Consider the following 22,857-nt stretch of genomic DNA (forward strand, 5'->3'; position numbering starts at 1 on the left):
GAGTTTAGCACAAGATGTGAAAGCTGCCTTTGAAAGAGATTTAAAAAAAGAAAGTTCTTACCTGAGGCGTTTTTCAGGTAGCCGTTGGAGTCAGTTGTGGTGTACATGACATAGGGACCTGGCTGGTTAACACCAAAAGGCTGCAAAACACACATGCAAACACAAATAAAAAAACTGATGGATTTGTACATTTTGCAAGTCTCTTTTAATAATAATAATAACTTTATTTATTTGGCACTTTTAAAAACAAAGTTTACAAAGTGCTTTGACAGACAAGCAAGGCAGAAGCATCAGCTGTCTGTCCGTAAGGGCGAAAGAGGCCAGGGAGAAACAAGCCGGAGAGTGAGCTGGGATAAAGATAGACAGGCATGCTGTCACCACAGTGAACTTGACCAGTTTTTGTTGTTGTTTTATTTCCACTAGGTGACTTGGCAAATGTCTGACCTAGCTGGCTGAATCTGACTGAGCGGGAATGAGTGATGGCTACGTGATTGTGCGCCTGTGCGGGCAGATACAGAGGGGTTTGTCTTATCTCTTCATTACGAAAGGATGACAACTAATGAAGAGATCTGTCGAGTCATCCTCCGCTTTATATCAGCTAACCACGAGCTTGTTGTACATACACACTGCAAGAGAGACTTGGCCCTTTGTGCTGTGACACTCAGCGGTCGGGTGAGGAAGGAATAGAAATGAGGTCAAAAAAGAGAGAGAGAGAGACGAGAAAGCCAGAGAGGAGCAGATTAGTGGGCTCATAGAAAGATGAAGAGGAAGAGAGGTGTGACTAAGAAGAAGAGGAGTGGGGGTGTGAAATGAAAAGATAGAGGGGGTGATGGATGGGAGAGGAGAGGAGTAGAAACAGCCGCGAGCTCCACTCGTCTACAGCATTCATCATACCTTTCAGTTAGACAACAAGCTGGTGGAAGAGTAGACAGACAGGAAACCAAAACAACTCTAATACCAGCAGCCTCTTGTTGATGTCAAAGCTAATGTGTTTTGCAAAGGGCTTTCCATTGGTGAAAGGTTATATGAGGAGACGCTATTGGCTGCTGTATTTCTGTCAGATGTCTCTGTCCACCTACACATCATCATCATCATCATCATCAGACGTTGGCTCTTTGGGATACATAAAAGTAGCTTCAGGCTAAATGCTCTATAAATTGGTGGCTACATTTAACTTCAAACGTACATTATAGTTTAAGAGCTTATGATATGTTGTCCACCTTATAGCCCCTTCAGACTGACACAATGATGCGGGTCGTGTGTCACGGGTCGATCTGTGTGTGTGGATTAACGTCAGCCGGTTCTCCGTTATGACCAACTGTGGCTGGACTCAGGTCAGAGGCCGTACCGCTTTGGTGGTCTAATGTTGCTACCAGGAATGGAAGTTAATTCCAAGACACCAAAGATGAAAGAGAGAGAGTGATCAAGAGATAGGGAGAGTGCACATGGACAGACAGATGGAGGTAGAGGGATACAAAAATGAAACTGGTAATTATTGGATGTAGTTTGGTGTAATTCTCAGGTTTATCTATGAAATATATGAACTGCACTGTAGTCTTTTCTAACAGTAAAAAACATGGTGACAGCTGTCTGATGAATGTGTCCAATGCATGGGACTGGGATTCTTGCAGCAACGCAATGCAATGTCATCTGGTAAAGCACAGTGTGCAAGGCCACATTCCTGGAAGATTACTTTGTAGAGAGAATGGCATATTTCTACGGTTTACCTTGTGATTGGACTTTAAACTTATTGCTGCTGTGGGTTATACTGCTTCCCTCATATACTGTATATACTGCTGTAAAGTGTTGTGACATCTGTTAAGCCTTCAAACTGATGATATTATGATATTAATAAATCTGGCCATTGTACTGGATTGTATCTTCTCACCAGAATCTGAAGCAACACATCGACAACTTTACACAAAGCTGTTTTCAGTCTGAAGAGCTGGCAAGTTGATGGAATTTGTTTTGTTGGATCACTATTTCAACAGCCGTCAATGTGCTGATTTGATATTAGACAATGTCTTCTAAATGAGGAATACAAAAGGTCAACATTTGTTGTAACCCCTGTTTTTGTGCATTTTTTGTATTTGATTGTTCTTTGAGTTTGTACATTGCGGTATCTGCATCTTTATTTATTTATGCCGTTTTCTTGCCCAAGCTTTTGTTAAAGGTCCCATGGCATGACAATTTCACTTTATGAGGTTTTTTAACATTGATATGAGTTCCCCCAGCCTGCCTATGGTCCCCCAGTGGCTAGAAATGGTGATAGGTGTAAACCGAGCCCTGGGTATCCTGCTCTGCCTTTGAGACAATGAAAGCTCAGATGGACCGATCTGGAATCTTCCCTTTATGATGTCATAAGGGGAAAGGTTACCTCCCCTTTCTCTGCTTTGCCCACCCAGAGAATTTGGCCCACCCATGAGAGAGAGAGAGACATCATGGCTTTCAAACGAGCGAAGCATGGCAGTTGGTCAAGGCCACACCCCCACCCTCTCTTCCTCAATAGCATTTAAAGCTACAGACACAGAACTTCAGATACAGTATTAGGGGACCACTAAGGTCTATATAAAAGAGACTTCAGATACAGTATTAGGGGACCACTAAGGTCTATATAAAAGAGACTTCAGATACAGTATTAGGGGACCACTAAGGTCTATATAAAAGAGACTTCAGATACAGTATTAGGGGACCACTAAGGTCTATATAAAAGAGACTTCAGATACAGTATTAGGGGACCACTAAGGTCTATATAAAGAGACTTCAGATACAGTATTAGGGGACCACTAAGGTCTATATAAAAGGAGACTTCAGATACAGTATTAGGGGACCACTAAGGTCTATATAAAAAAGACTTCAGATACAGTATTAGGGGACCACTAAGGTCTATATAAAAGAGACTTCAGATACAGTGTTAGGGGACCACTAAGGTCTATATAAAAGAGACTTCAGATACAGTATTAGGGGACCACTAAGGTCTATATAAAAGAGACTTCAGATACAGTATTAGGGGACCACTAAGGTCTATATAAAAAAGACTTCAGATACAGTATTAGGGGACCACTAAGGTCTATATAAAAGAGACTTCAGATACAGTATTAGGGGACCACTAAGGCCTATATAAAAGAGACTTCAGATACAGTATTAGGGGACCACTAAGGTCTATATAAAAGAGACTTCAGATACAGTATTAGGGGACCACTAAGGTCTATATAAAAGAGACTTCAGATACATTATTAGGGGACCACTAAGGCCTATATAAAAGAGACTTCAGATACAGTATTAGGGGGACCACTAAGGCCTATATAAAAGAGACTTCAGATACAGTATTAGGGGACCACTAAGGCCTATATAAAAGAGACTTCAGATACAGTATTAGGGGACCACTAAGGCCTATATAAAGAGACTTCAGATACAGTATTAGGGGACCACTAAGGTCTATATAAAAGAGACTTCAGATACAGTATTAGGGGACCACTAAGGCCTATATAAAAGAGACTTCAGATACAGTATTAGGGGACCACTAAGGCCTATATAAAAGCATCCAAAAAGCAGCATGTCATAGGACCTTTAATGGAACACATATTAGAGTCACTAATGGAGCTTAAGGCCGAGCTGGGAGCACTTTGAAAGGCTGAAGTTAATCTTGTTGAAGCTTGTATGTATCAAACTGATAAGCACTGTCTGGCCTCGTCACGCAGATATGAAGCCTTGGATACCTCATAAACTGAAGAATGTGAGCAGATGGTAAAATACGAATACCTGTTATTATAAAATTATGAGTACAAACCCAGTCTCCACAGACACCATTACTGTCAAAGTGTCCCTGAACAACAACAAACCTCAAAATACATTTACAGAGGACATGAGTTGGAAAACGGCCACACCTGGCACTTATTTGTCCTTGTATTAAAACATCTTACACTGATATTTTATTGGACAATGCCAACCACAAGGGAGGGCATGAGATACAGTACAGTAAGCAATGGCTACTGACTTGTTTTGTGAAGATCTGTTACTTGTCGCAATGAAGAAAAAAAGAATAGGGGAGGGGTATGGACAGGTGGAAATCACATGGTATTTTATCATATAAAAACAAACCTCATTTATCTTTGTGCTTTCAATTGTTTTGGTCAAACTGTTCAGGCTAGCCACTTTAGACATACATGGGAGCTTATACTGCCTTAGAGCTCAAAAACACATCACCCATTCAAATCTCCTTCCCTAATTTCCTGAATATAAATGTGATCCTCCCTATAGACATGATATTCCATCCCATCTCTCGCTCTTCCGCTGAAAAACGTACAGAGTACAGACTCTGGAGGAAGATAAAGATGCATGAATGGAAATATAAGTGTAATGGGTACAAGAGAGTACACCCAGAGGGACACACCTGGGTCAGACTGGTCAGACAGATAATAAACACGTCTCACTTTGTTATGCTGTCATTAGAAAACAAGGACAGACAAAGACAGATTCCTTACCTTGACATCTTCTGGACAGTCATTGAAGCAGAGGCCGCTGAGCACTGAGGAAGACAGAGATGCCAGGGTTAGACATGTTGCCCAGTGTGTGTTACACGTTCAACACCAGCGCACATGATGTGGAACAAGTGTCATCTGTGACGGTGCTGTTGCTGTGCCCTAAGGGCCAGTGTGTCAACATGTATCCACAGGTTTCAAGCATCAAGAGGGTCAAACTCAAGCAGAGAAATAAAGTTCTCTTACACAGTGCCTCAAGCTCCACTGCGGCTGACAGTCGAAACAAAGACACTCAAATTAATATTAACAGTGCTTAAGCGTTCCTCGCATTTACATTATATTTCAGACAATTGAAATATCTGTTCTGTGTGCTAGGTGAATGTGGACAAGACAAACAACCAAAGAAAGGAGGGAGGGAGGGAGCGTTAGAAATAAATTGCCGACAATGAGAAACATAAAAAAATAAATGTGCATGCTATTAACACTGCAAGTGCGTGTATATGTGAATGCTAAGAGAGCATTTCACTTAATTGTGTGTACAAGCGGAGCGAGGACAAAATCTGCTGAATTGCTAATCAGTCATTAGAGAAGTGACTTTATTAGCATACTAATAGGGTCCTGGGTCTAGGTTGCCTTGATTTGCCTGATGGAGTCACGCTGAAGCCCAATAGCCTGTTTATAAGGTCTGCACCCAGTGCTGTACTGAACAGCAGCCAAACCCAATGCACCTAGTCAAAGAGAACATCGCAGTGTCCCTGGCTCAATCGCACAGGCAGTGGGTGGATAAAGCCACATTGCCACAAACATGTTAATCACAAACATTAACTGTACCCATAGTACACACTGTACACCCATTTGAACAAAAGTGATCACTGTAATTATTTTGTGAAGCATTTCCACTCATGCACCGGGTCTTTATAATGGATTGACAGGTGCCAGGTGACCCTGATACCACTCTGATATTCATAACAAACTGTAGAATGTCCCCTGTTACATAGTGTCCATTTATTGTCCATAGCTCCCTAATTGTTTTCTCCACACTTCCACATTCACTCATCCTCATCCTTTTTTCATTCTTCTACACTTTATAGAGCTATGCAGCAGCACACTATTAAACATTAACGAATGGTAACTGTAGGACAGGCTTAAATACAGTGGAGCCAATCCACACCATTAGTGTTTTGTAAAACAAACTCCTGGAGTGTTGTCTATAGGAAACTAATATACTTCTATTTCTACAAATGTGACAACATCTCTGCGAGACACTTGCGCCAATACACAACCCACATTGTTTTTAATTTTTCACCATTCTATTTGTCTTTCTACTTGCACACCTTGTGAAGCAAAGGGAGCCATTCACATTACACACATCCTCAACTTTCAACTATGTTGTGCAAATCTACAACTTTTAACCTCCAGTTTCACTATGAGCTTTCAAATTTCACTATAGGCAAATAAAACTAGATTAGCATAAATGAATCAAATAAATGCTGGATCAAAATGATGCCCCTTTTCTTCCTGAATACTTCAAATGTAGTTATGTTATTTTTAAGATTTAGCATGGCAAAGTCTGCCCGTCCATTGGTTGGCCCTCCACGTCAGTCTAGACTGAAATATATCTCAACAACTACTGGATGAATTGCCATAACATTTGGTCCCCAAAGGATGAATCCTGCTGACTTCCACATCAACACATCACAGGCTTTGGACCAAAGTCATCTTTGAAGGACACAGATTATCAATACATTTCAGGGGTCGGATTATTCATCGTTTGTTTGAATTTCATGCTGTTTGGGGTCAGGCTGCAGGCATCACTGTCACTGACACTGTACATCAATAACGTAGAGGGATTAGACCAGCCATTCGTTTGAAGTCGGTCTCATTTGGGATTATAGGGACAGAGAACATAGGACATAAGACACAAGCCTGTAGCAGGACTCAAAGCCTAGACACTATCGGCTCACAGCACATAGAATCTCATCCCGGTTTAGTGTATTGCATTCTATTCTCACACATTAAAGAATAGCCATTCTCACTTCAGCAGTTTTCTCTCTTCATGCCTGTGTGATTAACAGGTCAGAAAAAATGCACTTCTCAGAGTCTCTTTTAGAGTCTCTGCATCTCTGTTGGCTATGGCACAAACTGTAAATTGTGTCATTGTTAGTGTTAATCTGACAGCAATTTTTAAAATCAATCCTAAGTAAAACTGATGCGAAACGTATCCTCAAATTACAAAACGCAAGAGGTCAGTGCACAAAGGGACCAAGAAGAACAAACAATGTCACGCAGCTTGAATGCAAATATACTATGTGACAGCAATTGATTGTCAGGATACTCTCTCCTACTGGGAAACGAGTGAGATGAGTGTTTACTGTCAATTAAATGGACACGTTTGAGGAGGAGGAATGTGCACGGCAATCTGCGTTTAGGTGATGGAAAAAGAAAAACGTCAGACTTTAGTGACATTTTAATTTCCTGTGTAGATGCAATGAAGCTGACACACACTCGGCACCCCATGGAAATAACACTGTCAGCGCGCCTTAGCCTCGTCATGTCAAACTTTCTCTCTCCTTTTTATTTTCCTGCCAAATGTGAAACACCCAATAAACTCCAAGTAAAAACCAACAAAGGAGGCACTTTTAGAGGTCTTTACACATCCACTTAAAAACTCTTGAATGTAAGGTATGTGTGGCAGTGGAAAAGAGATCATGTATTTAAATGAGTGAGAGGGGACACACATTCTACATTAGAAATTTCGTGGCATGAATCCACTGATGCCTGAAGAGAAAGAGGGAGAAAAATATAGACATAAACGGCATGAATGCAGATGTCCTTCACAACTCAATGGGCACGCCATCACTCCAGGAAGTAGATGAGTCCGTGTCGTGAGTGTGTGTAGGCAAGTGTGTTACTACAGTCACGAGAGAGAGGAAACTCAAATGTAGTGTTTCTTCTGTTAGACTGCATTGTTCTCCATACTTCAATCTTTGGATGACATGTAACATAACATGTGACATAGCACATAACAGCTCCTCAATGGCCAAAACAAGATCCCTGGAACAGCTCCCACACATCATGTGGGGAACAGATATCTTGTCTCTTGCCAGTACAGCAGTCTCTCTATCTCTCAAACACACACACACACACACACACACACACACACACACACACACAACAGTACAGCCTATACAGCCTTTGTGCGACTGATCTAGCCTATTTTCTAGTGTAATAAGACTGATGGCAGCTCCTTGTCAAGACTAACCTAATCAAGAGGAGGATGACTGTGTACTCTGTGTGGGTCTGTATGTGTTTTCATCATTGTGACAATGAGCCGGCCAGTGAGCAGTGTTTCTGGAACAAGGGTTTTAGGTGCGTATTCATTTAAGAAAAATAGAGTTGCCCATGATTCTCAAACGGAGAAAAATGGGCATAGCATGTTTATGTCTACAGGAGAAAACATAACAAACATTCTTGATTTTATATATATATATATATATATATTTAGGGCTGTCACCATTAACGCGTTAATTTTTTTTTTATTGTATTAATCGCATGCCGCCATTTATTAATTTATTTTCACTTCACTCAGCTTTGCGTCGTGCCTAACAGGATACTATTTTGTTGTACTAACTCGTAACACATCCTGCTGCTGCAGGAATAGCAACACGGATTTCAGTGCCTCATTCTGGTGCCACTGATATGTCTGCTCTTCTCTCTGGTGCTCTGAAACAGACGTTACAGACGACAGAAACAACGCTGCACGTGACGCTAGTCAACACTATACTCAACAGCAGCTAACGTTAGCCTACCGCTAGCTAGTTAACACTATACTCAACAGCAGCTAACGTTAGCCTACCGCTAGCTAGTTAACACTATACTCAACAGCAGCTAACGTTAGCCTACCGCTAGCTAGTTAACACTATACTCAAGAGCAGCTAACGTTAGCCTACCGCTAGCTAGTTAACACTATACTCAAGAGCAGCTAACGTTAGCCTACCGCTAGCTAGTTAACACTATACTCAAGAGCAGCTAACGTTAGCCTACTGCTAGCTAGTAGCTGGATTAAACACGGTTAAATGCTGACAGCTAACACTAAACGGTGTAAAGTGTGACTGTGTTTTACTGTCGAGGATTCAACACCGGGATGTAACAATCTGCAGCTGCCGTCGGAGAAACAACACAGACGGTGCGTTCAATGAAACTGGTAAACTACAGCCTTGTGGTGCATTCAAAGTTGTTGTTAAATGCCCTTTTCCCATCTGGTGGTTGTTTTTGTTGTTCAACAGCTATTTACTAGTGAAATAAGTTATTGTTATAGTGATTACATTATTATTAAACATTTAATTTAATTTGGAGCTGCTACCCCCGCGACCCGACCCCGGATAAGCGGATGAAGATGGATGGATTTAATTTTGACGATATGGCCTTAGCAATAAACAAGCCTTTCTTTATTGTCACCAACTGTTTAGTACCCTTCTTTATTTTAACTTTCTTAAAAAGTATCGGTTCAGGCACCGTTAAGGCACCGGTACCGTTTTAAAAGTACCGCTTTAGCACCAGTATCCAAACCAAACAATACCCAACCCTAATATTGACTCTAGATTCAAATGTGTGACTAGATTAAATATATAATAAACAAATGCAAATCTTAAAATCAAGTTCATAAAGTCATTTTCTCTGCATTCATTTGATTCCCAATCAAGATACACTGGTCAGAATTGCTTTCCATTGTTAATATGTACTTAAAAACTGTTCTGAAATGCAAAATAATAGAATTTTAATCATGTGATAAAACATGATTAATCGCGATTAACTATAGAAATTCAACGATTAATCACGATTAAAAAATGTAATCGTTTGACAGCCCTAATATATACAGTATCTATATTAGAGGTGTGACGTGACGATATTTCTCGTCGAGGTAAAAAGTGTCTCTCTTTCTCTGTTAAAATGAGTCGGGAAGCGGACAGCAAAACCTAACTTTACTTTTAATGATATTAAACAAAGAGAAATGTTCTCTGTTCGTCCTATAACGGTCATAAATCAAAACTAGAGTAGCCTACTTCCTTGTTTAGGGCTGCTGAATAAAATGCAGAGGAGAAAAGAGCATCTGTCTGCCCAGAACCCAGTAAGGAAGACATATTTAGTTTAAAGAAACACAGCTCACAGCGTGGGTTTGTGGCTAGTTTAATGATGCGAAAGTCAGATTCCTATGATCATATGTACTTTGCTGATCAATATGTCGAAGTGAACCTAAAGTCACTGGCCTTGTTAAGTTTCAGTGACAGCTTGACAGCTACCATAATTCAGATTTAACATATACCTTCATGTACCTTCTGAAATTGTGTTTTAATGATACGATGATGAAGTGTAAATTATATATATATAAATATATTAGGGCTGTCAAACGATTAATTTTTTTTAATCGCGATTAATCAATGAATTTCTATAGTTAATCGCGATTAATCACGTTTTATCACATGATTAAAATTCTATTTTGCATTTCAGAACAGTTTTTAAGTACATATTAACAATGGAAAGCAATTCTGACCAGTGTATCTTGATTAGGAATCAAATGAATGCAGAGAAAATGACTTTATGAACTTGATTTTAAGATTTGCATTTGTTTATTATATATTTAATCTAGTCACACATTTGAATCTAAAGTCAATATTAGGGTTGGGTATTGTTTGGTTTGGATACTGGTGCTAAAGCGGTACTTTTAAAATGGTACCGGTGCCTTAACGGTGCCTGAACCGATACTTTTTAAGAAAGTTAAAAAAAAAGAAGGGTACTAAACAGTTGGTGACATTAAAGGATGGCTTCTTTATTGCTAAGGCCATATCGTCAAAATTAAATGTTTAATAATAATGTAATCACTATAACAATAACTTATTTCACTAGTAAATAGCTGTTGAATGACAAAAACAACCACCAGATGGGAAAAGGGCATTTAACAACTTTGAATGCACCATGACGCTGTAGTTTACCAGTTTCATTGAACGCACCGTCTGTGTTTTTCCGACAACAGCAGCTGCAGATTGTTACATCCCGGTGTTGAATCCTCTACAGTAAATGGTTGTATATACACTACAGTATAAAAAACAATGCACATCTGTTGGCTTAAAGCCAAAGTATTTCCAAGCTACCGAGGAGGAGGCATTACCCTACAGTCACATTAGCTACAAGAGACAGAGACAAAGCAACAGGCTACCATTCATTTTCAATGGGAGTGGCCAGAGCCATAGAGATATAAATGTCATAGAGATTATAAATATATGTCTTTCTCTATCACTCTGGGAGTGGCCGTTTGGCCACGAGCGACTGCCAATCCGAGTGACGGCAGCGTGACGTATGTCAGTGGCTCAAGTCGAAGAAAAGAATTCAAGATGGTGGAAAACGCTTCAGGACATCGTATTTATGTATATATCTGATATGTTTGGCATTTAATCTCAGATATTGTGTTACTTTTATCGAGAAATAAATACTTTTAAATCCAAAAACATCGTTCTTGTGACTTAACAATACCTCTGAAGTAACTTTTAAGACATGGTTTAAGGTAGCACCGGAGAATTTCTGTGTACTGTTGCTAAGCAACCAGGTGTAGGCTAGGCACGCCCAGGAGCGCCCACAAGCGAGTGCATGTCGCTCTCTTTGTAGCGAATGTGACTGTAGGTTACTTTTGGCCTCTAAAGTTTCCTTTCAATCTGTTATTTCGTCGTCTCCCAGAGCAACACTCATTTTCTTACTTTTTGTCTTCTTTTTGCTCCACTCTTCGCTCTCTCTTTAGCTCCTTTCTTTTCTTTCGCTTCGTTTTATGGTTCTGCGGAGGCTCCACGCAGCCGATGTTTATACGTGCTCTGGTGTGTGCGTCGAGCGTGTGTGTGTGTGTGTGTGTGTGTGTGTGGTAGAGCGAGGAAGAAGTGAGAGAGTGATGGTGATTTTCTTCAGAGTGAGTAGTGACTCTAGAGTCCTAGTGAGAGAAACAAATTGTCTCCCTGTTCTTTCTGACCACGGTGAGAAATCTGGAGCAGGAGAAGTTAACCCTCTCCTTGATTTCATGTTGTTTATGGAGAAGGAGAACCAGGAAATGAGTCAGGGGGAAATACAACGCTACCAAGTGATGTGTATTTTTCGAGAGGTGCATCAAAGAGTATAGACGTAACAAGAGGGGAAACTCAATGGAACTGCAGCTCCGCCATCTTGGACTGAATGTAACACAATGTGCTATTGAGTTTCGCCTCTTGTTGCTTCTATACTCTTTGGGTACATGTCGGGCGGGATGCAACGCAAACAAAATATCGCGTAATTATCGCGAGACTTTTCGGTATAATATCACGCAACATGATATCGCGATAACGATATTGAGTCGATATATAGTGCACCCTAATAAATAAATATATATATATATATATATATATATATATATATATATATATATATATATATATATATATATATATATTTTTTAACAGAGAAGGCACACTGACGGCTGTGGATTAAAGTGCATCACGTGGTGATATACAGAAGTCTGCCATTATTGCCTCTGTGCTCTTAATCTGTGCTGCCAGTTTGTGGTCTGGGAAACTAGAAATCAGGTCATTTCTCACCACTAAGGACTTACTCAATGGTGTAGTGTGCTTTAGTCTTATTACTGCTACTGGATGTCAGGCATGTTGTTTACAAGCTTCAGGATTGTGGGGAAAAGAGTACATTATACATTTACTTCTTAAACCTCATCTATGCATGTGTGTCCCAGACTCCTGGGATGGATGATGATATATTAAATGCAAATAATTAGACTTGCTATTTCTTACAGTCTTTCAGAGACTGTAGTGGGCTCCGCTCTTCTAGTGAAGATATTGGTATCATATGAAAGTAGATAATCTAAAGAATCAAACCTTGACATACTAGCTTGTCAGAAAGGGGGCTAGTAACACTCTAAAGTAAGGCTACATTTTGTCGAGGGCAAAAACTGCCATTTTCAAGGAGGTCCGTTGAACTCTCAGCTCAAGATACCTGAATGAAAGTAGGTTCTATGGGTACTCACTAGTCTGCCCTTTACAGACCTGCCCACTTGCTGCTAATCTCAGTATAATGCAGTATAAATGTTTTATTTCAGGCTATTCTAAAAATGGTGTTTTTTATTATTTCTGCATACTGGGGTTCCTAAACAGTCTTGGAATTGCATAAATTAGATATGACTGGAAAGCTGAGACTCGTGGATTCAATAAACCCAATTTTATTCATTCCCAGCTTTCAGGTGACGTAGACCACTTTTATGTGACACTTCTGTTGACCTTTTTTCTCCCCCTGATCATCCCCTGTCCCCCACCGCTCTAAAAAAAGAGGGTGGGAAGCTAAGAGCCAGCTAGGTTCGAATGAATGCATTTACTGAAATTTAAGGTGTTGTTTGGGGCTAAGGTGTTGAGATCAAATATTAATGAGTTGCTAGCAGTTACTTTAAGCAATCATTCACACGCACTAATTTCATTTGACTTTCTAATGAACATAAGGCAAAAGGTGGAAATCTTGCAGAAAACCAGAATTAGCCTTGTGCATCTAATATCTGGGTTTTAGACAATTTACTTTAATTATTTATTTTAATTATAACTAAAGTGCTATCAAGTATTTGAAGACACATTTAAAATACTAACCTTTAAAATAGGGAGCTTTGCTCAGCTTTCATCATTATCTGATCTTATAATAATATAATTAATAGATCCTATCACTAAATGTATTATCATTTTGCACATGCCAACATTTCCTTTAATACGAACACCCTGACATATTTAGTTTGAAATTGAATGTTTTGAATTGAAAACATGCAGCAGCAAACATTTCATACACAGGTCTGAACAAATTGAACATTAAATCGTTATAGTTTGCAATAACTATATATATATATATATATATATATATATATATATATATATATATATAAAAAAAACACAGCAGTATGGTTCTCACAGTGCAGAGAGGTAATTTCATGGGAAATTCATTTACTGTAACTGCACTATTTTTCACTATTTTAAAGTTATTATTATTACTACATGTTATTCCTCCCTACACTATTTGACATATGTCTGGTGTGTGACAGAGTTTTGCCTTTATCTGCAGTTAGAGAACTTACTTGGATAATAAAAACCAAACATATTACTTCTATACTTAGATCACTTAACTGGCTTCTGATAAAATAAAGAACTGATTTCAAAATATTGCTCACTGTTTATGAAATCATTTGAACTACATCTCTGACCTGCTCCCTGCTTACAAACCCTCCAGAACTCCTAGATCACCAGACACTGGTCTCCTAACTGTACACATAATCAGTAATACATCTGATGAAGGTGCATCCAGTCATTCTGAGCCCAATCTCTGGAACAAACTGTTTATGATGATATAAGATGTACCACAACTGTGTTGCTAAAGAAGCACCCTTAAGACCTAGCTACCCGTTCTCTCAGTCCTATGGCTAGCTTGCCTCCATATCTCTGTCTGTCTGTCACTTTCCCTCTGTGCCTCCCCCTTTCTCTTTGGGTATGTGTGGGTGGGTATGTTTATGTTGGTGGGTGGGCAGGGGATGACTAATATTTCTAGATGTACTTAAACACGTGCTCATGTCTTACTATTTTATTTTGTTCATAATTGTTTTGTGTAAAGCACATTGAGCTTACATTGCATAAAATGTGCTAAAAAGCATAAAGTTGACCTGACTTGACAGCCTACTTGGAGCCTCACCTTTAATTACGTCCACAATTGCACTCTATAAAAAGAAACTACAGGGAGCCATGGTAACGACATGCACACGTCACAACACAGTCCTGAGATAATGGGTCAGCTGACGTCACGTATGCACACAGACCCACACACACACACACACACACACACACACACACACATAAAGAGCAAAATGCAATAAATAGACCTTGACAGGGGGAACATGACCTGCCGTGTCAGCGCTAGTGGCTACAAGTGCGAGTCAATGAGAGCCAAGCGGACTCACGCTGTACACGCCAACACAACAATCTGACAGCTGAGCGGCATTTGCTCTGAGATGCTCATCACTTCTTATTGTCCTCAGGCTGCTTTTTGCTGACTGCAGGGCTGCTCTCTCTCACACACACACACAAACACACACACAGACACACACACACACACACACACACACACACACACTATTGTCTTCTCTGGTTGAAGTGTAAGTAAGACAAGGCACTGCACCGCTGTGGGGATTCAAATCCTAGAGGGAGCACCCCTGCTCAGTGCTAACTTTTGGTAACATCATTATAGGGTTGTTATATGCTCACTGTCCCTGAACAGCTGGCAGTGGCTTCCACAGGGTTTCACTTTCGGATGAACACTACAAATGCAATGTGACCACCACGTTAATTAACCCTATCAATTAGAATAAAGTTTAACATCCTCTCAGAGGCAAACTGTCTAGAGAGAACATGTTCTCTTCACCCAAACAGTTTTTTTGTTGGCAATACTTTACAGTAAAATTACAGCAGTGCCAACTCTTTTTTGTTATATGATCAAATGTGCTTTAAAAACTTGCACAGGAAAATTGCACAGCAAATATAATGCAAACAAAAGCAAACTACATAATCTGAAATAAAGTTATCCAAGACTCAAAAGACAGAATCACAGTGGTCTCCCTGCTGCTGCAGGTAATATAGGTGGTCAATTTCCCACCTTATTTACACCGAAAACAATATCAATGTTTTTGTCCCATGAAATCGTACAAGACAATTCCAGGGAAATGTTATCCCATCAGCTCCTTCAACTTGTGCAAGAGGTGGAAAAATCACAAATGTTCTAGGAGAGTGATTATAAGATACTATGCTAAAACAAGAAATATTAATTACTGCTTTAACTTCAACTTTATTTGTGTCCCTGAAGGTGTGCAGCATGTATAAAACACAAAAAAGACACATACAGTTAGGTACGGAAATATTTGGACAGTGATACAATTTTCATAATTTTGGCCCTGTGCACTAACAACAATGGATTTGAAAAGAAATCCAAATGAACTTGTAGTGCAGACTTTCAGCTTTAATTTGAGGCTATTAACATCAAAATTGGAGGAAGAGTTTAGGAATTACACACATTTTCATACATAGTCCCCTTATTTCAAGGGACCTAAAGTAATTGGACAAATTAATATAATCATAAATAACATGTTAATTCTTAATACTTTGTTGAGAATCCTTTGCAGGCGATGAATGCCTGAAGTCTGGAACCCATAGACATCACCAAACGTTGGGTTTCCTCCTTTGTGATGCTTTGCCAGGCCTTGACTGCAGCGGTCTTCAGCTGTTGTTTGTTTGCAGGTCTTTCTGCCTTAAGTTTTGTCTTAAGCAAGTGGAATGCGTGCTCGATCGGATTGAGATCAGGTGATTGACTCGGCCATTGTAGAATATTCCACTTCTTTGCCTTGAAAAACTCCTGGGTTGGTTTTGCAGTATGTTTTGGGTCATTGTCCATCTGTACTGTGAAGCGCCGTCCAATCAACTTTGTTGAATTTGGCTGAATATGAACAGACAGAATGTTCCTATAGGCTTCAGAATTCATGCGGCTGCCTCCATCTTCTGTCATATCATCAATAAACACTAGTGACCCAGCGCCACTGGAAGCCATGCATGCCCATGCCATTACACTGCCTCCACCATGTTTTATAGATGATGTGGTGTGCTTCGGATCAAGAGCCGTCCCAAGCCTTCTCCATACTTGTCTCTTTCCATCATTCTGGTACAGGTTGATCTTAGTTTTAACAGTCCAAAGAATGCTGTTCCAGAACTGGGCTGGCTTTTTTAGATGTCTTCTGGCAAACTCTAATCTGGCTTTTCTATTCTTGAGACTTATGAATGGTTTGCACCTTGTGGCGAACCCTCTGTATTTGCTCTTGTGAAGTCTTCTCTTTATGGTAGACTTGGATAATGATATGCCTGATTCCTTGAGAGTCTTCTTCACTTCACTAGATGTTGTGAATGGGTTCTTTACCATGTAAAGGATCCTGCGATCATCAACTACTGTTGTCTTCCATGGACGTCAGGGCCTTTTTGATTGCTTTTTCTCAGAATGTACCCAACTGTTGATTTGGCCACTCCTAATGTTTCTGCTATCTCTTTCTGCAGCCTAAGGATGGCCTGCTTTACTTGCATTGAGAGCTCCCTTGACTGCATGTTGTGGATTTGCAGCAACAGCTTCCAAATGAAAATGCCACACCTGAAATCAACTCCAGACCTTTTATCTGCCTAATTGATGATGAAATAATGAGGGAATTGCCCACACCTGCTCATGAAACAGCTTTTGACACAAATGTCCAATTACTTTAAGTCCCTTGAAATAAGGGGACTATGTATGAAAATGATAATCAAATTAAAGCTTAAAGTCTGCACTACAAGTTCATCTCGATGATTTCTTTTCAAATCCATTGTGTTAGTGCACAGGGCCAAAATTATGAAAATTTTATCACTGTCCAAATATTTCCGTACCTAACTGTAAATATACATACGAGATCTCTTTATGGAAAAGGTCTGATAACGTGCACTGTTGAACTCCCAATATTTGGAGTTTTGGACTTGATGAACTTGATGTTAAGGTTACCGAACCAACAGAGAAGAGAGAAGGTCAGGACAGGTTCAATATAAGATCTGTAGAACAGAATTTATAAGGGACTTGGACAGTTTCCTCAGGCAGTACATATGTTGCTGGCCTTTTTTGCATAAAGCTTCAGAGTGAAAAGTAAAGTTAATCTTGTTTTTCCACTATGGTCCCAATATATTTTTCAACAGCTTACAGTCTGTCACTTGATGATGGTTTGTGATGTGTCTAAAATCAATGCACATGTCCTTAGTTTTCTGGACATTTAGTTTAAGGAATGCACTGTCGCACCAGTCTACAAATTCCTCAACTACAGGGCCATGGCTGTTTTTGCTGTCATGTTCAGGAGGCTGACTATTGTAGAGTCGTCAGCAAACTTAAAAATGAACCTGTTTCCGTGCTGACTGCAGCAGTCGTCGATATACAGAACATAGATGAGAGGGGAAAGGACATAGCCCTGGGGAGACCCAGTGGATGATATCAATTCCCCCGACATGCATCTATTTACCCTCACTCTCTGAGTTCTGGATGTTAAAAAAATCGAGGATAGAGGAACCTCCCTGTAGGTAATGGGTAAAATGGCTATAATATGTATTAAAATGTGCTGTGTAGCTTGCTTGTTGTTGTATTTGCAGGCAGAGCCATTATGACTTCAACTGTCAACATAAGCTGGTGCAGAATGCTATTTTGACAAACACAGGAGCAGGCGCTCCCACTCAGCCGTCTTTGTGTTTTGAAGCAGACACTGAAAAAGTATTCACACCAATCTGAACATACAGCCTCCAGTCAAATCCTCCTCCGGACGACAGAGCCACACTGAAAGACTTCATGTAAATCTACCCGTTGTCAATTGAATGAAATGAAACGAGGGAATAAAAGACAGCTCTGACTGACAGACTGAGAGAGGCGGAGAGGAAGCAGGAGGACAGGAAACAAGACATTTGCCGAAGAGAAACAAGAGAGGAGTGAAGGCAGGGTTTAGGGTAGAGGAAGAGGTGAGAGGAAGATAAAAACAGAAGCTGGAGAGGGTTAGAGGGGAGGAAATAAAAGAGGCAGGAATGAGAAAATATGGGAGAAGAGAGGAGAGTAGGAAATGTGGAAAGAAGAGAGCTGGATTTGGCCGAGGAGGAGAAGAGATGAAAGGGGAATTGAGGAGTGGAGAGAGGAGAAGGGAGTATATGAGCTCCCAGATGTTTCTCAATGCAGCTAATCTGCATCCTAATAAGTGAGCAGGAAACTAATCAACTCATACAGTTCTGCCTGTCACTCTCCATCTCCGCACACGCGCGCACGCACACACACACACACACACCCACCCCAAGATGCTCATGCAGAGATACCCCCTCCCACTCTCCTCCCCATCGCCAATTATTTTGTCTTTCTTTCTAATTTTGGAGTTTATGACTTCTCCCATCTCCTCCCCCCTCAGCAGTAATCATCCATCCATCTGTCCACCCTGCAACCACTTGTGCTTTATTGTCTCTTACAGCTTAAAGTGGAACCATTTTGCTTCGTATAATTCGTATTGCTTAATAATCTTAATGCGTGTCCCTACTATGTTGCTCGGAAATCCAACGTGATTCATTTGTATACGTCTCTCCAATGATGGGGTCCAAAACGGACCAGTAGAAAACCTACCCGATATTCAAAGACTCAATTCAAATTTACACCAAGTCTGAATAGACCTGATGATAATAAGACCTGAAGCAGAGCGCGGTTTTGTTACGCATGGCCGTAACCTTCATTTAATCGCCTGAAAACGACACCAGCCTGCTACAGTATAACTGTACAGATCTCTACTGATCGCCACACATATCAGACTGCTCGGCTATAACTCGACTCAGACATTTTTCCATTCTCAGCTGAGATGGACAGCATAGCACTGCAGCGCTGCAGTCTTTATGCTGTATAAATTAGACTCAGCTAGCTGTCTTTTTTCCTCATCTCATTGCTTAATCCCGATGATTTTCAGCGTACATACACGTTTTTAACATTATTGAAATTGAGCAGCTGATATTGGCAGCAAAAGTTAGCTGACTGCCGTCACTGCTGCTTTCTTTGCTGCCCTCCAACCGGGTGGGTGTGTATGTTTAAAGCCCTCCGTTATTCTACAGTATTAGGGAAAGATATTTGAATAGTTGAATATTCGGTTCCAGCCCTAGTTGTTTGTGTTCACCATTATTCATCTGATTGTGTTAAACAGTAGTAGTAGTACCGTCAAAATAGTACGAGTGTAAAGTTACCTGATACTAACATTTGCTAATAATCACAAAACTGAAAGTAAAGCTGAGGCTGATGGAAATGTCAGAGTTTTGCGGGTATTTGGTCATTAAAGTAATGAACAAAATGAAATTTGGACCAGATTGTTGTGTTAGATGAAAGGTTCAGAGGATCGAAGTTATTACTGAACAACTGACTGACCCACAGGCCGACGTCTCATTAACTCTTGCATACGGACAATTAGCTAAATAAAACAAACAAAAAACAATATATCAGTATTGCTCCATTATCATTACAAAAACTAAAAAGAATCTGGGATATTAAGTTTTTGAAAATTAAATGAATGTCAGAGATTAGCACACCTGAGCCCATGCAAAGTTTGCAATATTTTGCAGTATTTGCCAAGAAAACAAGCACAGTGGCTACAACTGAACTGCAATTATACATTAAATAGCATTCAACAAACCCCTTTGAGAAGAACCTTACTTGAAGGAGTATCCAAAAAAAATGGCTACAGCCATGATATACTTTCTCTCTCTCTTTTTCTATGTATATATTTTTCTTTTTCTTTTCACAGAATGGCATCCTAGCTGCCAATCTTCTGTTGGTCTGCAGCTGTACTCAAAACCCCTCTAGTTCCTAAATAATATATGCACATATGGCAACAGAGGTACTGTACAGGTCTTGATGGAATGTACGTATGAGTGAACTATTGCATGTCGGGAGCACGGGACAATAAGATGTCAGACCGGTACAGGTTCAAGTCATCTCAGTGTGAAAAGCCCAGCAAGAGTCCAGGCCTCTGGCAGGCTGCTGTCCGAGGCCATCCTGTGATGGATTCATCCCAGGAAGCCTGTGTGCTTCATGGGATCTTACCTTACACTCACAAACTGCGCGCGCATGCACACACACACACACACACACACACACACTCGCAAACTGCGCGCACACACACACACACACACACACACACACACACACACACCCACACACACACACACACACACACACACACACACACACACACACACACACACACACACACACACACACACACACACACACACACACACACACCACCAAGCCTGACACAAAGTCAATCCTTCAGCGGGTGTTCAATAATGCTCTGGGGAGGGTTGAGTGATGTCATCTTGAGAAAACAGGATTCCATCTTACAGAACGGAGGATCAGGCTGTAAAGCCACATCACTGTCTGACATAATGTGTCAAGTCTGAATATGAAGTTCACACACTCAGTCTCAATTATTACAGTGTGATGCTATCAGCCATGCTATCCGAGGAGCCTGAAAAGAAAAAGAAAATTTGCCCTCCGGGGGGTTTCACAGGGAGGTGTGAGGCTATTAAGCTGCATTTGAGCTCACGTTCACAGGGGAGAGGAATGAAATGTCGACAGGGTGTAAGACTTGACAGATACATTTTTATTTTGGCTGATTGTTGTTTGCTCGCTAGTTTGTCAGCTAGATGTAGAAAATGCAACGCTAAACGTGTGAAATATTCACAACTAAACGTGTAACAGCTGAAGTTGAATACAGAGGAGAAGTGGAGGAGCTGACAGTGTTTGCATCGACGGGAGGGGGAGACAGGCATTTTGGTGTGGGTGTGTCTGTGTGTGTTTTGTTTGATGTGCTGCAGTGAGACAAGACATGGATAACGAAAAGAACAGCAGTGTTTAGAGAGGCGGCACAAAAGGAATTTGTGTTACAGCGGGATGAAGGAGGACGAGTCAAGGACATACACAAACGTACTTGTGCACACAGAAGCTGTCAGGCTAACTGAAAATACATGTCTCCTTTTACAATTTTTTGTTCATTGACATATCAAATAATATGTAATATTTTAGGCATTTTCTCCCAAACATTTGTGCCGGTTGCTGTTGTCTGGAGATAAATCTAGACTACAATTAGCCTCCTTTGATACCCAATCCAACAGAAACATAAAAACACTCTGTTTCTGTTCTGATCAATATTGTAACTGTGACTTCAATTATTGTCTAAAAATGAAAGGCCCTGCACACCTATGGTAGACCCACACAAGAGATTTGACAAATGACATCTTCCAGATGAAATCCAGTGACCTAATGTAACATAGCTCTGCTCATCTGCAAACCTAAGCAAACACCACCTATGGTGGTGTGCAGGGCATTTAAACTGTTAAACTCTGTCAACTGAGTGAGTCTCTACTGAGCATGATCACAAAACTAGAGCTGATTAATCGATTGGTTGTCAACTATTAAATGAATCGCCAACTATTTTAATAATCAATTCATCGCTTTGAGCAATTTTTTAAGAACATTCCAAATTCTCTGATTCCAGCTTCATAAATGTGAATAGTTTCTTCACTCTGATATGACCAAACAATTAATCAAGAAAATAATTATGTCTTTTTATTTGCACTGTAATCAGGGCATCATTGGAAAAGAGAGCTTGCGCTCAATGGCCCTCCCTGAATATAAATAAAGGTTATAATAAAAATGTGTTTTTAATAACTAAAGAGCATCATGACTAAACAATGTATCTCAGGCAGTATGTATTAGACAGGTCAAATGTGTGTGTATATGTAAAACTTGGCAAAGAATACTAATTACATACTGTAAGTATCCAAGTAAGTGTGTGTACTATCGTGTTCACAAGGGCATGGTGATGATTTATGTGTGTTTCTTGTGATTCTGAAAGGAGGAGCAGTTGTATCCCCTCCCTTTTAAAAAAGACAACACAACAACTGTTCGCCAACTGTTCTGATACAGAAAGGGATCAACAACGCTCTTTTTAGTTCTCCTACTAATGAGCAGAGCAGAGTGACAGATTAAACTGTGCAAAGGCCCACCCTAGAGTGGAACTATTTTTGCTTTCCTCAAATGTCACTAGGCACTAACGCTGTACCAACATTTTGACTTCAGAAGACAGCGTCTTGATTTTTACAATCACAAAATAAAATCTACTAACTGAAAGGAAAAAGCAATAATCCAAAAATATAAAAACTATTTCTGAGCATCGCATGCAGATATCAAAGCTACCGTTGCTTCTAGTCTAGTAGACATCATATGTGAATATCAGGATTAAAGTGTGACTGAAATACAGCCCATTGCACAAACGGTGTGTGATATTTCATCTGAATTAGTGAACATTAAGTCATCTTTAGAATAGACAGAATAAAGGTTACATTTCTGCCATTGGAAGTGGAAAGTGAGGAGGCTGACATGCAACAAAGGTGCCAGGATTTACATGGTGACCACCACAGCCATTAGTGTTTAGTAGTAAAACAGTAAATGATTAACTTAATTAACAGTTTTACATGTGGCTCCTCACTACAACTAATTATGCTATCTTTTTATTTCATATTAGTGGTGTGAAATATGTACTAGTTCCCAATGTCACACAGCCAGAGGTTGGTTTGCAACCAAAATTAGGATGATTTTAACACTTTACAATAATAACGTGGAACACCAGAAGCCACACATAATCCATAAAAACAAACAACCTAGTGAGAAATCAGACTGACTGCCAACAAAACAAGGTTCATAGTATCTG

General features: G+C 40.1%; 1 protein-coding gene across 1 annotated transcript in view; it reads right to left on the reverse strand.

Annotated features, from left to right (window-relative positions):
• Positions 1 to 22,857, reverse strand: part of itfg1 (integrin alpha FG-GAP repeat containing 1) — a 162,562-nt gene that overhangs the window by 32,080 nt on the left and 107,625 nt on the right. The window contains 2 exon segments of the mRNA XM_078246787.1: positions 62 to 140; positions 4,485 to 4,528. Coding sequence (XP_078102913.1) covers positions 62 to 140; positions 4,485 to 4,528 — 123 coding nt within the window.

This window comes from Sander vitreus, chromosome 1 (genome assembly GCF_031162955.1).
Source record: "Sander vitreus isolate 19-12246 chromosome 1, sanVit1, whole genome shotgun sequence".
Lineage (NCBI taxonomy): Eukaryota > Metazoa > Chordata > Actinopteri > Perciformes > Percidae > Sander > Sander vitreus.